Raw genomic sequence first — 16,688 nt, 5'->3', positions numbered from 1 at the left:
TGTCTGATGTCCAAAATGCAGATATCCTAATGTGATGCCTGAAAATCCATCTAGAGACTAAATTTGATTTAGCGGATCCTTCATCTGTCCAGTAGCTGTACTTGCTCTATTGCCTACATGAGGGAACATTTGTGAAAAATGTCCATTTGCCCTAACATTGGCTTTCCACAAAGTTGGAGCCATACTGTAGATGAAGCTCCTAGTCCTGTGCCCCCTGCCTGGTGTGATTAACCCAGTGTTGTTTAAACCTACTCTGAGGTGAGCATGTTTAGACATATGGTGTTTAAAAACACTGAAGGCTAGTGTACACTAGAAGCAGCTGCGCTGCTGTAGCATGTCTGGTGAAGATGCTCTATGCCGACGGGAGAGGTCCCCCATTGGCACAATAAAACCACCTCTGCGAGAGGTGCTAGCAATGTTGGCGGAGAAGTTCTCCTGCCGACATGGCATTGTTCCACACCGGTGCTTAGGTTGGTGTAACTTACATCGCTCGGGGGGTGGCTTATTCACACCCCTGAGCGACATAAATTGTACTGACATAAGTGGTAGTGTGTACAAGCCCTGTCAGCCACAGGAGATGTGTCTGTTTTAGCCCTCTTGATATTGCTAACACCAATAGAGCTGCACTGGCATTACCCATGGTGTGAAATTTTCACAAAAACTCCTTAGCGTAGATGAAGCATTTGTGTGTCTTGTAGATTACCTCCACTGAGGCCTGATCTACACTAAAGAGTTAGGTCAACCCAGCAGTGTTGTTCAGGGATGTGAAAAATCCACCCCCCCAACAACTGACCTAACCCCCTGTGTAGACAGAGCCAGTAGGAGAACCTCTCCCGTTGGTGTAGATAGGTCTACACTGAAGCGGTACAGGGCCACAGCTGCAGTGTTTCAAGTGTAGAAAAGCCCTCAGGCTAGGACTCTTTTTTTTATTCATAGGCAGCAATCTTACCACGTGAGCCAAAAGGCAGTTGACCCAGTAGGAGCTGTGCTAAGTTTGTCTCAGCTGGAAGCTACTCTTGGCATATATTACAATGCACTTTCAGCAAGAATTAAATTTGTGTGGGTTGGGGAATTCCAAATGGAACTGCTGTTTTTTTGGGATTCAGCCAGAAATTTATCACAAAGTTCCTTCGAGGCCAAACACTGAACATATTGTGGTAGCAGAATGTCTAAACCAGTAACCTTTCATTATTCGCTCTTTTACATTATGTTGGCATTCACTTTGAGTTTTTTCCTTTATAGAAACTGGTATGATAGATAGATAGACAGACAGATTTATCTGCTCATCAGTATACGAGTCCTTCACAAACATTAATTAATTTACCCTCACAACCCTCCTGTGAGGTATGAAGACAGTATTATTCCCATCCATTCCAGTGCAAGCAGCAAACAGCACATTCCCAGAAAAGACAAATATCAGGACCTCATCCCCTTCCTGATCAATAAGATCTTTGCCATATGTGACTTTATCAGTGATGCAGACCAGATCAAGTGAGTCATTACAGAAACCTGGCTGACTGACAGTGTTGGCTTACCTCAACTCTCCAGGATCCTCTGTCCACCACAGGGCCATATCTAGGGAGGACAAACTTCTGAGTGCAGTAGCCATTCTCTTCCCATCCAGGCTGAAAAGCAGGAAGACTTCTCTCAAACAGGAATCCTACACTATGATGCCATAGCTATGTCATAGTAATGCCATAGTGTAGATTCTTCCTACACCGACAGAAGGGTTTTCCATCACCGCAGGAACTCCATTTCCCCTGGTAATGGTAGCTAGGTGTACCCACAGATTGTTAGGAATTCCAAATTCAGACTTCTCTACAAACACTGAAACACGAAAGCCTTCCCAGAGGAATTGATAGAGATGCTGCCTGACATGGTGATGAAGTTCACAAAACTAATTATTATGGTAGACTTCCAACATCCACATGGATGACACCTTTGATACAATAATCCAGAATCTTCTTTCTGACTCCTCCACATTAGGCCACCCCACTCTCCATAACCACGAGTTGCCACCAGAGATACATTCCACTAGAACGATGAAACTGGCGAGCAGTAGGTGGAATCACATTGGGGAGAGAACGTGGAACAGCATCTCAGTGATGGCACTCTCTCCCTCAACAGATGAGAATGACTCCTCACCACTTTCAGAACTAAATGCAAAACACATTGCTTAACACCCGTCCCCCTAAACACACAAACAAACCCCCTATATTTCAGGAAGGACCAGAAGGAAGAAAATCAAGAGAGACACTTGTTGTTTTTAAACAGTTGGAAGGTGCTCAGATACTGATGAGAGCCGTATGAGTATCTAGAGAGATCTTATAAATGGAGAAGTGATGCTCAGGGAACTTTATGTCCCTTGCCCCAAGTCACAGAGGAAGTCTGTAAAGTTGGTATCAGAGTCCAAATGCAGTGCCTTAGCCACAAGACCATGCTTCCTCTAGAACAGTAATTCACAAACTTTTTACTCAGGTGACACACCAACTGCATTTTGTCTTTTTTGGGGGACTGACTGTTGCCCCTGATTCCCCCTCTCCCTTTCCCACCCCTCGCTTCCTCATCCCCAGCTCCCCGGCTCTTGCTTCCTCAGCCCTGCCCCCTCCTGCAGCCCCAGCCAGCCACTCTCTCCCTGCAGCCAGGCCGTACTCCTTGCTGACTGTCCATTTGCTGGCTCCTGCTGCTTCCTCTGGGTTGCTGCTGCCCAAGGGACGTGAGAGTGGGATCTGGAGGCACTTCCTTTGCACTGCTGCTGCCTGGATCCCACTCTCTATGTGACTGCCCAGGGGAAGTAAGAGTGCAGGTGGATGGGAGTGCCACTGGGACACATGACCTACCTAAACCCTTCCCAGGGCCAACCAGTGGGTCAGGACCAACTGTGTGGGAACCACGGCTCCAGGATGTAACTCTTTAATATAAGTGTCTCAAAGTATTTCTCCTGCAGTGCCCTACTTGGGACAGAGCGTGAGCTATCTCAAGAAGGCACTCGATTTTCACTCTTCCCCCAAAGCCACTTACCTGAGTGACTGAAATGGGGAATCCGCATAGAAGAAAAGTTGTACATGAATGTTATGTAAATATCATGTTTTATATGTTGGACTTGTGAGATGATATAATATAAAAATGGTATATGACAATCAACACACTGATGCAGTATGTGTAGAACGTACAGCATACTGTTTATGTAGAGGAAGCATACGCTTCCAAATTAGGATGTAGAAGAAGGAGAGGTAATCCTGCATTATTGCTGCGTATATCATCAAAGCTCCCCTTACTGAAGTTCCAAATATTACTGCATGGAATTGGATAGTGTTTGGTTGAAAGCAGTTAGGATGTTAGCATTCATCAGAAGAAGAGGGAAAGTAGCAGATGACCATGGTCCCAATCCTGACCCAACTAACACCCCTTTTGACATAAATTTGACTTAACTGTATTTTTTTTTTTAATCAATAGGTTACAGAGTGTAAGTTTGGCCCCATGTGAATAACTAGTCCATTTCATCATAGAAAATTGCCTTCCTTATCCTAGAGGATGACTGTAGAATAAGTTGTGAATGCACTGTAAGGACAACAGAACTGGGTGACCAAGTACCTTGGACTAATTCAGACCTTGTGATATGGTATATCCATATACAAATGCTGGAGAACATTGTTATGTCAAATCAAAGTTACCCCCAAAGAAAGGATAAAAAAGATAGGGTAGTGAGATTTGCAAATATTAGGAGTTCTCTATAAGAATTGGCATACAAGATTTGGGAATATAGCTGGGGTGAAGAAGGCGAATTTGCTCTTTGGATTCAGTGAGGATTATTATTTTTTTGGATGCCAATCTCACCATTCATAGCTTCTTTACCTTAGCTTGCTTAGTGGCATAATCAGCACTTCTGGAGCTGGTTATTACTGGGATGATGATTTGCAAATCATGATTAGTGGACCGTGACTTTGAAATGTTCCTTATTATCTTTTCCCTCTTCCCTCCACTTAATATTCATCTTGCAGTTTCCTAACTATAGTAATATGATGCCATAATTTCTGGTTCACTAATGCTGCACAGTATTGCATGTCTCCGAAAAAATAGGAAATGTCTAAACAAAACCCTCTTGGCTGTGGTACATAAACCACCCTCCACAAATAGGCACCAAGTGTTTTGGAAGTTGTTACAGGGGTGATGTTATCATGAAGGTTAGAATTAGAGCTTGGCAAAAACTGAAACCTCCTGATGCCAGACTTTTGGAATCTGTATGTACATTTGTACATTTTTCGCAGCTGGGGCCTCCTTTCCTCAAATGGGTTAATCCAGCACCCTGGATCTGGATACCTATAAATTTAGGTGTGTGGAATTTGAACCTACATGTGAAGCACAGACCCACCTTTAGTCTCTGCCTGCATACTACAGCTATAACTCAGGGAAACTAATGCCCACGTGGCTTAAAGCTGTTGTGTAGACATGACCTCACCATGTCCTTGTAGCCATGTTTAAAAACCTAGGATGAAATCCTGGCCCCACTGAAGTCAATAGGAGTTTTGCTAGTTACTTCAGCAGGGCCAGGATTTTGTCCTGGGCTAGTCAGGATTTCAACCCAGTTACCTCCCATCTACACCAAAATTTTTAGCCATGTCTTCTATGATTGAGTTTTGTTTGTAATGTAGACAGGGAGTAAAAGAAACGAGTTTTCTGAGAACTGACTTCATGTTATAGCAACCTTAATACAGAAGATGTCTTAAGTGTATTATTATAATGAACTCTTTTTGTATCAAAGAAATCCATAAGACTAAGCACAGTAATTTAGGCTGTCCAGGCACTCCTAATGAAAAGATAAATAGGCTCTAAAGGATCTATGCTCAATTAATTTTTTCATTGGAAACTTTTTCCTTTTTTCTTTCTCTTTCTCTTTCTTTCTTAAAACAAGTATTCAGGCCAGATAATTAAAAGGTATTCTGAATTAACTAAAGCCCTTTCCTTCACCAAATATGAACTATTTCCTTTCTGAATAAGTGCCAGTAATTTATTGCCCTTTATACTACGTGTCAATGCCTGAATGTTATTAAACTTGTCCTTTTTTTGTATTAAAATGTATCTCCTCACATGGAAGTTTTTAAATTTTACAGACGCTATCAGAAATTGCAGAAGATAATGAAGCCCTGGTAAGAACCTGATTGGATCATCGTCTTGCACACTTCTTCTTCTTTTTGCATGATTGATTCCAGGCCTTCCTGCTAATTTTATATTTAAGTACATCTGCGTTTATTGATTCAACAGCTCTTCAACCTCTATTTTCTGCTCTTTGATGTTACCTGTCAAAGATTCTTACGGTTTTTTTTTTTTTTTTTTGCTTTGCTTGTGCAATGGATGTTTCTTTTCTATAACTACTAAAACTGTGGTGAGGGGGCTCTTGCTGTTTCCTACAGCAAGGCTGTTTTAATTTGAGCAAGCAACTTCCTTTTTGTTCTTTTTAAGTCTGTGGCTTGTGTGATTACTAATAGTTACTGAGTGCTTTTGCTTTTTAAGATGTTGGTGGAATAAAATTAAGATTGATAATCATTCCAGTTTGAATTTCTGGTAGTCTCAAGTAATGATAAAACCAGTGGGATTTTGATAGCAGTTTAAAGGAAAACTGCAGCATAATATATGCCTTGGTTAAATGCTTATCTCAATCACATGTGTTGTCCCAATACTTCAAATGGGACTGTTTGTGTTTAAAGTAGGGCTGTCAATTAATCACAGTTAACTCGTGTGATTAACTCAAAAAAATTAATTGTGATTAAAAAAATTAATCGCGATTAATTGCATTGTTAAACAATAGAATACCAGTTGAAATCTATTAAATATTTCGGATGTTTTTCTGCATTTTCAGATATATTGATTTCTATTACAACACAGAATACAAAGTGCACAATGCTCACTTTATATTATTATTTTGATTACAAATATCTGCACTGTAAAAATGATAAACAAAAGAAACAATATTTTTCAGTTTACCTCATACAAGTACTGTAGTGCAATCTCTTTATCATGAAAGTGTAACTTACAAATGTAGATTTTTTTTTGTTACATAACTGCACTCAAAAACAAAACAATGTAAAACTTTAGAGGCTACAAGTCCACTCAGTCCTACTTCTTGTTCAGCCAATTGCTAAGAGAAACAAGTTTGTTTACATTTATGGGCGATACTACTGCCTGCTTCTTATTTATGACGTCACCAGAAAGTGAGAACAGGCATTCATATGGCACTTTTGTAGCCAGTGTTGCGAGGTATTTACATGCCAGATATGCTAAACATTCATGTGCCCCTTCATGCTTTGGCCACCATTCCAGAGGACATGCTTCCATGCTGATGATGCTCATTGAAAAAATAATGTGTTAATTAAATCTGTGACTGAACTCCTTGGGGGAGAATTGTATGTCTCCTGTTCTGTTTTACCTGCATTTCATGTTATAGAAGTCTTGGATGATGACCCAGCACATGTTTGCTTTAAGAACACTTTCACAGCAGATTTGATAAAACACAAAGAAGATACAAATGTGAGATTTCTAAAAATAGCTACAGCACTCAACCCAAGGTTTAAGAATCTCAAGTGCCTTACAAAATCTGAGAGGGACGAGGTGTGGAGCATGCTTTCAGAAGTTTTAAAAGAGCAACACTCCGATGTGGAAACTACAGAACCCGAACCACCAAAAAAGAAAATCAACCTTCTGCTGGTGGCGTCTGGCTCAGATGATGAAAATGAACATGCATCGGTCTGCACTGCTTTGGATCGTTACCAAGTAGAACCCGTCATCAGCATGGACACATGTCCTCTGGAATGGTGGTGGAAGCATGAAGGGACATATGAATCTTTAGTGCATCTGGCATGTAAATATCTTGCGACGCCGGCTACAACAATGCCATGCGAACGCCTTTTTTCGCTTTTAGGTGACATTGTAAAGAAGAAGCAGGCAGTATTATCTCCTGCAAATTGTAACCAAACTTGTTTGTTCTGAGTGATTGGCTGAACAAGAAGTAGGACTGAGTGGACTTGTAGCCTCTAAAGTTTTACATTATTTTATTTTTGAATGCAGTTATTTTTTGTACATAATTCAACATTTGTAAGTTCAACTTTCATGATAAAGAGATTGCACAACAGCACTTGTATTAGGTGAATTGAAAAATACTATTTCTTTTGTTTTTTACAGTGCAAATATTTGTAATCAAAAATAAATATTAGGTGAGCACTTTACACTTGGTATTCTGTGTTATAATTGAAATCAATATATTTGAAAATGTAGAAAACATCCAAAAATATTTAAATAAATGGTTTAACAGCGTGATTAATCACCATTAATTTTTTTAAATCGTGCGATTAGTCGCGATTAATTTATTAAATCGCTTGACAGCCCTAGTTTAAAGTTAAGCACGTGCTTACATGCTTTGCTGAATCATGGCCATAAAAGGTATTGTAATCATTATATTGGGCTACAAAATTAAAATGTCAAATATAGTTAAACAACTAAACAAAAGTCTAATTAATCACGTAGTCATGGATATGCCACCTTGACAGTTTGGTGTAGTTTATCACACAGGAAATGCAGCTTACCATTGGAATGGATGGTAAATCATGGTGTCAAAGCTGCTGTAAAGAAACTTCTAATACATCCATGGTTAAATCATTGCTAATTAAAACATTTTAAAGAAAACAAACCATGTAACAATGTAAAGATATTATTTCTCATTCCAGTACAAAAAGCCTTGATTCTTAACATGAAAACTAGATTCTAGAATGAAACAGATGAAAAGTGAGAAGGCCTTAAAATTCCAGGAGCCACAACCGTACTGAGGCATGATGTGTCTCATGCAGGGGGATATTTGGTTCTTCTCACTTGTATATGAGTAAATGCTGCTGCTGCATTCATAAATGAGTAGATCCACTTACTGTGCCTCAGTCTATTTCCTAGCAGGATGTCTATTTTGATGAAGTATTGACAAAGCTCTAAATTTTGCTCGCCACTGGGCTTCTCTGCATTCGCTTATGTGATTGTCCCAGCTTCTAAACATGTCCCTGTAGCAGGGCTAAAGCACTGCCCTGGACTTTTAACTATATTGCAGCTTGGTCTGCTGACTCGTTATATTTGTAATGTAGATGAGCTTTACTCATCTAGTAGTCCCATTAACTTGTGGGAGTTAAGTCTTGGCTACATTGGAGAAATTCATATAGGTGTAACTGCATTGAGTTTATGACATCAGTGCAAACCTCTAATGTAGATATGCTGCACCAGTGCAAAGAGGGGCCTACACCAGTGTGGCTTACTCGGATAATTTACCTATTTAAGTCACACCAGCGTAAGCCCCACTTTATATCAGCACAGCGTATCTACACGAGCTTGCATCGGTGTAAAATACATTGATACAGTTATTCTACATTTTTCTATTCCTATGAAGAACAGGATTTGTCTCTGTATGTCAGCTCTTAAGCACTAGAACCATTCACTGTAAGAGGGATAGATATTTCTAGGACTTGTTTTCCTAATTCATTTTTAATGTACAATATGTATAATCTTAATGAGTAAATATTTGTGTTGTTGTCTAAAGTATTCCAACTACTTGCTGCAGTTTTCATTTAGATAGCAGACTGATATGGATAGGGCCAATGGATCAGGAGTTAAAAATCCTAGAGCCCAAATGAACAAACCAAAGTTTTAAAAAGAATGAGGCCCCTTGTGTCACACACAGCCTCCCCTTCCTGTCTTCGTGACTAGTTACTTCAGAGAAGTAAAAAAACTAATATTAAAAAAGGGTGAGTCATTTTTGCTTAACAAGTAGACTTGCTATTTCAGAATGTGCCGCTACCTCATTTTGTTACCGACAGTAACTTGTACATGCCATCTTAGGAAAGGTGACACTATTAAAACTTGATCTGTTGCCCTGCAAGGTTTGTATAATAATTTTCTGCTCTGAATGAGAATATTTTTGAGAAGTGGTTTAATTTCCTGTGTCCCTTGAGTCCTATTGACTGCCTTTATTTTATTTTCAAAACCTGTTTACCAACACTTTTGAGTAAAATACTGGATTGCACTCAAATTATTGGTCCTAGAGCAATGGGGTTAGGGCTTGTCTACACATAAATTATTCCTGTTCCTGAATAACTCCTGAATCCCATCCACAAAGCAGATTATACTAAAACCAGAACAAGGAATTGTTAGGCTAGATCTACACAACAAAGTTTTGTTGTCCTATGTTGCTGTGTTGGTCAGGGGTGTCACCTAACCGATAGCTACGCTGACAAAACCTCCAGCAGAGATCCGGCTATGCCGGGGTGGGCAAACTTTTTGGCTGAAGGGCCACATCTGGGTATGGAAATTGTATGGCGCGCCATGAATGCCACGAAATTGGGGGTTGGGGTGAGGGAGGGGTGAGGGCTGCAGCTGGGGGTGCGGGCTCTGCGGTGGGGCCAGAAATGAGGAGTTCAGAGTGCAGGAGGGGGCTCCAGGCTGAGGCAGGGGGGTGGGGGTGCGGGCTCCGGCTGGGGTTGCAGGCTCTGGGATGGGGCTGGGGATGAGGGGTTGGGGGTACAGGAGAGTGCTCTGGGCTGGGACAGAGGGGTTCAGAGGGTGGGAGCGGGGGGGATCAGGGCTGCCCTGTCCGTAGGCACCGGCCCATGGCCAATGGGAGCTACGGGGGTGGCACTTGGGGTGGGGGCAGCCTGCGGAGCCCCCTGGCTGCCCCTGTGCGTAGGAGCCGGAGGGGGGACATGCCGCTGCTTCCAGGAGCCACGGCACATGCAGAGTGGGGCAAGCCCCTGACCCTGCTCCCCGGCGGGAGATCGAGGGCCGGATTAAAATGTCTGAAGGACCAGATGCAGCCCCCGGGCCGTAGTTTGCCCACCCCTGAGCTATGCCGACAGAGGAGGGCTTCTGTCGACATAACTAAATATCACTTGTACAAGTGGTTTAGCCATGCTGGCAGTACAACTCCTTTGCTTGGTGTAAGCTGTGTCTACATTAGGAGGCTCCACTGGTATAGCTACAGCAGCAAAGCATTTGTAGTCTAGACGAGGTCTTATTCTGGAATGAGAGTGTCTACATGTTGAGTTATTCAGGAATAGCTATAGTGCTTTACATTCACAGTCTTCCTTAATCTAAATTAACTTCCAAGTATAGACAAGCCCCCAGGCTATAATGGAGAGGTAAGACGCAAGCCTAGCTGCGTTACAAGTAATACTTTTTTCGAAGATGCCGGCGGATTAACGTTGGTAGAGTTATGGTTAATCCTTTGTACTGAAAGCTTGACAAGTTGGACCCAAAGTACTATTACACTGGTACTTGGTGGGCACAAAAATATGATTTGTGATAACTGCAGCATTGCTATTGCACAAATATATTGTTATATTGTAGGAGTGGCCAAACTTACTGACCCTCCAAGCTGCATACAATAATCTTCAGAAGTTGGATTCCCGCAAGAGGTGCACAACCTGCCCCATGGGAGGGGCTTGCCCGGGTGCAGGGCTTCTGCCCCAATGCCCATCCGTGGGGCTAAAGCCCTTAAACCCCTCCCTCCCAGTCCTTAGTCCCACCACCCCACCGCAGCTCAAAAGCCCCAAGCTTCAGTCTTGTAGGCGGAGAATGGGGGGTGTATGGGTGGCTCCCGGAGCTGCATTTTAACTGTAAAAGAGCCGCATGCAGCTCATGAGCCACAGAAAACGCTTGGCAACTGCCTCACACCTTATTTAGTAGTTCTCACCTGCACAATGTGGCTGTCTGAAGGGCTATCAGTCTCGTTTGGGGTAGCAGTTTATGTTCACTTTGAGAATGATTACACAAGGTGCAGGTCAGCACAGAATCAGGCTCACGATCTGTGCAGAGAAGACTGACACTTCCTGAGCTGCTCAGTACTTCACTGTAAGCACAAGTACTTTATACAGGGCTTGAAATTAGTACCTTTCTTCCCTTGGCTTTTGAGTCATGGATTTGCTTCCCTCCCCTGGCCTCCTCTTGAGTTACAGCAATTATTGTCCCTGCAGCCTTCCCTCCATCCCAGGTGTAGATCAACTGCCTTTCTGGTGCTGCCTTTGTGCTTCTATCCACCCCTTCTAGAATTGTCTTGAGGGGCAAGTGAATTTCCCCCAGCCGCTAAATTTGGTGAGCTGGTATCCTAGCCACTAGTGACAATTAACAGTTAATGTCCAACCCTGTCCATGTATCTTTTACCCTTACCACATATCATATGACTCGATACATCCCCACCTATGCATTATAATGCTATCTTTGTGTCCACATGACAGCAAAAACACTTTTGAGTCACTAAGGCCTGGTCTACGCTAAACAGTTAGGTTGACCCATCTACATCGCTCAGGGCTGTGAAAAAATGTACACCCCTGAGTGACGTAGTTAAGCCAACCTTACCCCCAGTGTAGACCGCACTATGGTGACCAAACAATTCTTCGTTCAGCTTAGCTACCACCTCCCAGGGAGGTGGATTACTTACGCCATTGGGAGAATCCCTCCCGTTGCAGCTGTGATGCTGTAGTGTTTGAATTGTAGGCAAGCCCTTAGTTTAAAGAGTCATCAAAAGATCTCAGTGGCTTTCCATCACAGCAGTATCATGCCTGTGGGAATATGTTGTTCCAGTGTGTATGTATGTGAATATAGAGCTGTCTGGGGGTGAGGGGGCTAGATGTCCAATTCCCATTCATTTTAATTTATTTTAATTGGAAATCCAAAGTCCTTAGACAGCTTTAACAATCTCCGACACATCATGTATACATGTGTGAAGAGTGACATATTGTAACTAGTGTTTTTGCCCAGAGTTGTTTCTCTAATGTAGACATAATAGTAACATGAGTGTGTGGAGAAAAAGGAGGGAAACATTCCTTTCATTTTCTTAGCAGGGAAAACCAAATATCTCGAATTGTTTCTTCAGTTTCATAATCACGAGAATGCAGTAAATTTTCAGGAAAGTAAAATGATTCACAGATTTTGCTCTGATATGCACAAAAAAAAGTCTCAAATAATGAGATGGTTGACTGACTTTTCAGTAAGGGACCTATAGGTGCATCACATGCTGGGATTTAGGTGGCAAAGATCAAAGTTCAGAATGAATACCATCCAGTATTGCATCAACAGAGTGGTACAGCTTGCATCAACAGAGTGGTGTAATTTTGTTGATCTCAGTCTTCATTAAAATCTCAGTGTTAGCAGGATAGGAGATTATATTTACCTGTGTCTTTGATCATTAAAGAAAACCTATATCATCCTTATTGTGATGGCATACGCTAACAGCATCTTCATCTGGAATTAACACTAGATTGTTAAATCATTTTGCAAAGGCTGAAAGGGTCTGGTTGTGCCTCATGTAAAATAGTCCTGAAAGATCTTGGTACAAATGTGTATAGAAAAAGATCCTTCTTCCTACTGATTCAATATGAATGAAACACTGGTGGGATGAGATTTTGTATTAGATGGCATATGCTATTTATTTTCTTGGATTACTGTTCTGGACAAACCTGGATTTCCATGTTTCAGAGTAGCAGCCGTGTTAGTCTGTATCCGCATCCGAAGAAGTGGGTTGTAGCCCACGAAAGCTTATGCTCTAATAAATTTGTTAGTCTCTAAGGTGCCACAAGTACTCCTGGATTTCCATGAAGTTTCTTGCAGCCATTATACTATCTGCCTCTCTTAATGGTCTGAGTGTGTATGTCTATGTGAATGTATTAGTATAAAGTAATGAAACTAAGTTTATATTTTGCTTGGGGATTTAAGTTAATTCCACCTGCAAAGGTTAACCATGTTTTCTAAACTTAAAAAAAAAAAAAAATGAATCGATGATCCAGGCTTTAATACACTGCTCAAATCTTAACTTGCCAATTAATTATTCTTGGGACTGCTTTCGTTGCTTGGCTGTGCTATTTCTGATGCTCATCTGTTAAGCTTACCAGTGGCTGTTCAATACTTTGATAATATTATGCTCCTACTGATGTATGTTGATGTTGACATGGATTTTATTTTTAATTTCTACTTGTGTAGTTCCAACATTAGAGCTCTTTTTGCCTCTCCGGTAATTATTTGAAGTGCTATAGTGACACCTAGTGGGGCAGGATGAGACTTGTAGTTAACAAGTATTAGCTTTAACTTCCAAAGTTTCAGAGGAATGCAGACTCATTACATGAAGCACTGTTTCTGTTTTTCATTTTGGGGACCAGTCCCTTCCACCACCCACGCAGGCGCAGCCGGCACTGGATTCGGCAGAACTAGTATGGTTTTGGTGATCATGCAGGATTCTTAGAGCCTATGTTGGAAGGATACTCCCTCCATTTGTGCCACACAGCAGTGGTTTTTCTCTCTTCTGTGGGTCCTTGCAATCTGGCAGACAGGTTTTTTGGAGGTAGGGGTTGGTAGATTCCACCTACCACTGGGGATATTGCAACTGTAAGGCTGAATTCTTTCCTCTAATCCCAGCAGGGTCTCTCCTGTACACACAGCTTGGCTACTCAAGCTAGAGGGTTTCCCTCTTAGGGTATGTGAGTACTGCGGCTGGGAGGTGTGCTTTCCAGCTCAGGTAGACAGACTTGCACTAGCTCAGTTTGAGCTAGCATCCTAAAAATAGCAATGTGGACGTTGCAGGACAGGTGATGTTGCATCTTAGTCCAAGCTCGGGAAGCCACCCGAGCTTGGACTCAGGAAAGCTAACCCAAATTAACTAAAGGTGTGAATTTAAAGTAGAGTAGTTAAATCATATTAAACCCCTGTGCAGACACTCATTCAGAATTAGGGTGTCATTAAATTGGTTTAACTTTAAGCTAAATGAAGCTACTATGTTCAAAATAAATTTTGCTTGCTTTTTTTACTCAAAAATGTCAAATCTGATCTTTTGTGATTTAGTGGAGGACTTCTTGGAGATGTGTGTTACAAGAGCTTACACCTTAATTGGAGAGGCAGGTGTACTGAATCTTTAACAATTGTATCTTTCTCCCAAGTGCCATTTAGGCATTGGCATTGAGTAAGTGTTACCAAAAGCAAGCAAACAAATAAACAAACAAAAAACAAAACAACAACAACAACAAAAAACCAAACCTCAAAGAACTTTAAACAGAGTGACCTAAATATCTCTTCTCAGTTGTTCATCTTCCACTTTTTTGTGATGATAAAATTTCACTAGCTCTCCAACTGCTATAGAGTCTCCCAGGGTAGATAAGATGTGGATTTCTACAATAAAAAGGAAGCAGAACATTGCCTCTACGTTTTTCTGTGTCAACAATCTACCAGAATTTATTTATACAACATAAAGAAGCAACAGAAGGATACAATCTTCTTTTATATTTTCTTATGGCAAAGGCCTTTACATTTAATGTAGCCTAGATTTACTAATCATTTATAGTAGATTGCTGTAGCGATGCCAGCATAATCCTCTAGTGTAAACATAGCCTATATTGATGGAACGGGTTTTCCATCAGTGTAAGAACACCACCTACCCGAGCAGCAGTAGGTAGGTTGATGGAAGAATGTGTCTACACTGGGTGTTAAGTCAGCATAGTTACATTGGGCACTGCTGACTGACTCAGCTATGTCAACCTAAATTTTAAGTGTAGACCAGGCCTTGGGAATGTAAGGGATTCCAAAATCTTTCCCTTCACAGATGTTTACCTGAACTCTGCATTGGTTTCCACCTTTAAATAGTATTTAGAATATTGCTTGTTCACAAAACTAAGAAGTTGTAAGATATTTCTTTAATTTTACAATGTCACGGCAATAGGATGGAGCCGTTTAGATTTAGACCAATGGAGCTATGCTGTCTCTCTTTTTTAATTGTGTAGGTGAAGTCCCCCAGCTCTGAAAAAGCACTTAATATTTAACAGGACAAAAAGTTGTCCAAAGCAAGCACACGTAAGAAATGCAAGATGGACCTAAAAACTAATGTCCTTCAAATATTTCAACCTAAGGCTGTAATAAAGATAGAAGTTTTATATTTTTGGATAAGTTAAAATACCACTTAATGCTAGATTAACACGGAAGTCCCCAATTTTTCCAGTAAACAATGAATACTAGTTGCAACAGTGATCCTTCCTATAGACTTTGTCTCATTCCTCTGTAACAGGTTCATCCTCCCTTTTGAGCAGATGATAACCAATTTGTCTTAGTTGGTGCAGGATTTGTAAAACAAAACAAATATACCAGTAAGGAATATAAATCAAATTTCCCTTAACTGCCACCAGGATATTGGGCTCATTTCTGAATGGTGCTGACCATGTTGGCCTGATCCAGCAAAGCACTTAGGCATGTGCTTAACTTTTAGTGCTTGAGAAGTCACACTGAAGTCAATGGGAATGCTCTTGTGCTTTAAGTTAATCACATGCTTCAGTATGTTGCTGGATCAGTGGCAGAGTGCTCAGTACCTTGAAGGATCATGTCACTTCATTTAGGACCTAGTTCTGCCACTACCACTCATGCTGAGTAGTTCCTTACTTTATGAATGGCCCCTCTGAAACCAATAGGGCTGCTGATGCACCCAGGCCTTGACTGCACACAAGTTAACTGGCTTAACTTAAATCAGTTTTTAAATTGAAAGTTAAATGGGACAAAATCCTGTGTTGACACTTATTTTAGTCTGAGTCTGGTATTTGGGTTAAGTTTAACCCTGTTCCTAATTGACTTACACTGAATTGATATAAATTAGATTGATATTAATTAAGTTTACAAATGTCCACACAGCCTTTTGCTCTGGTTTCACTAAATCCACTTTAAATTGCATCTTCAGTTAAATTGGTGCAACTTTGCAGGGGACAACCCTTGAGGTGCTACTCAGCAGGAGTAAGGGTGGTAGAATTTTGCCTATAAGCAACCTAAATAATAAATAATGACTTTCTTCTGTAAATAGATTTTAAATATTAATTATTGGAAAAGTTGTTGCACAACACAGGTAGTCTCTTTCTAAATACTTCCTCTATTTGTCTCCTGTGAAGAGAAGGAATTAACAATTCACTAACTTTCTGTGAACACACCTGACACATTGGTAGAAAAGCAAGATGACATTCAAATGGGAGTGTCCACTTCATTTGCTAAAGGAGGACTCAGCTTGATTTCCTCCCTCAGCTCTAAAAATGTGGACTAAAAGAGAGGTTTAATCTGCACTGGGTGATTTTCTTGGCCTTTGCATGAAGTTTTCTCACAAATGCGAGTTGGTCTCTTCCAGGAGATAGTCTTTGATGCCAATGCTAACGTGTTTTGGAGTATCTTCGCTGCACGGCCTCTTTTGCTCTGCTTTCTACCTCTTAACACGTCTCTGGCTTTTTTGTCTTGCCTTTCTAAGAGCTTCCTGCCACTGTTCCCTTTATCATTGCCCTGCTGCATTACTGGTAACTGTTGTTATGACTCCCGTCTCTTCCAGCTTTGGAGATATGTTGTCCTTTACACTGACTGCATTTGTTGAGCTGATGGATCATGGGATTGTATCATGGGATACATTCTCGGTGGCATTCATTAAAAAGGTAAATTTCTATCCTACAGTGCATGTTTTTAATGTCAGTTTGTGTGTCTAGGTTTTAAGCATTTGGAGAGAAATGTTCTTATTCAGGTAGATAGTAATTAACTCAGCAAAATATGTCTCTGAAAGTGTGTGTGGGGGGGATGAGGGAGAAGGGCTGTTTCAGACTAAATTTTTTGTTGTTGTGGAGCCTGAACCTACTTCTACTGAAGTCTCACTGATGTTGACTTCAGTG

General features: G+C 41.1%; 1 protein-coding gene across 2 annotated transcripts in view; it reads left to right on the top strand.

The window, feature by feature from the left end:
- The window catches only part of LOC112119106 (engulfment and cell motility protein 1), a 444,965-nt gene that overhangs the window by 145,790 nt on the left and 282,487 nt on the right, over positions 1-16,688 (top strand). For both annotated transcript variants that reach the window (XM_026663518.1, XM_026663519.1), the window contains exons 7-8: positions 5,112-5,147; positions 16,358-16,457. In XM_026663518.1, the coding sequence (XP_026519303.1) occupies positions 5,112-5,147; positions 16,358-16,457 (136 nt within the window). The remainder of the gene's footprint in view (positions 1-5,111; positions 5,148-16,357; positions 16,458-16,688) is intronic.

The sequence above is a fragment of the Terrapene carolina genome, unplaced genomic scaffold, assembly GCF_002925995.2.
Source record: "Terrapene carolina triunguis isolate 2854851 unplaced genomic scaffold, T_m_triunguis-2.0 Scaffold33723, whole genome shotgun sequence".
NCBI classification, from domain to species: Eukaryota; Metazoa; Chordata; order Testudines; family Emydidae; genus Terrapene; species Terrapene triunguis.
The sequence above is the reverse complement of the archived record's forward strand: the minus strand, read 5'-3'. Positions and strand labels throughout refer to the sequence as shown.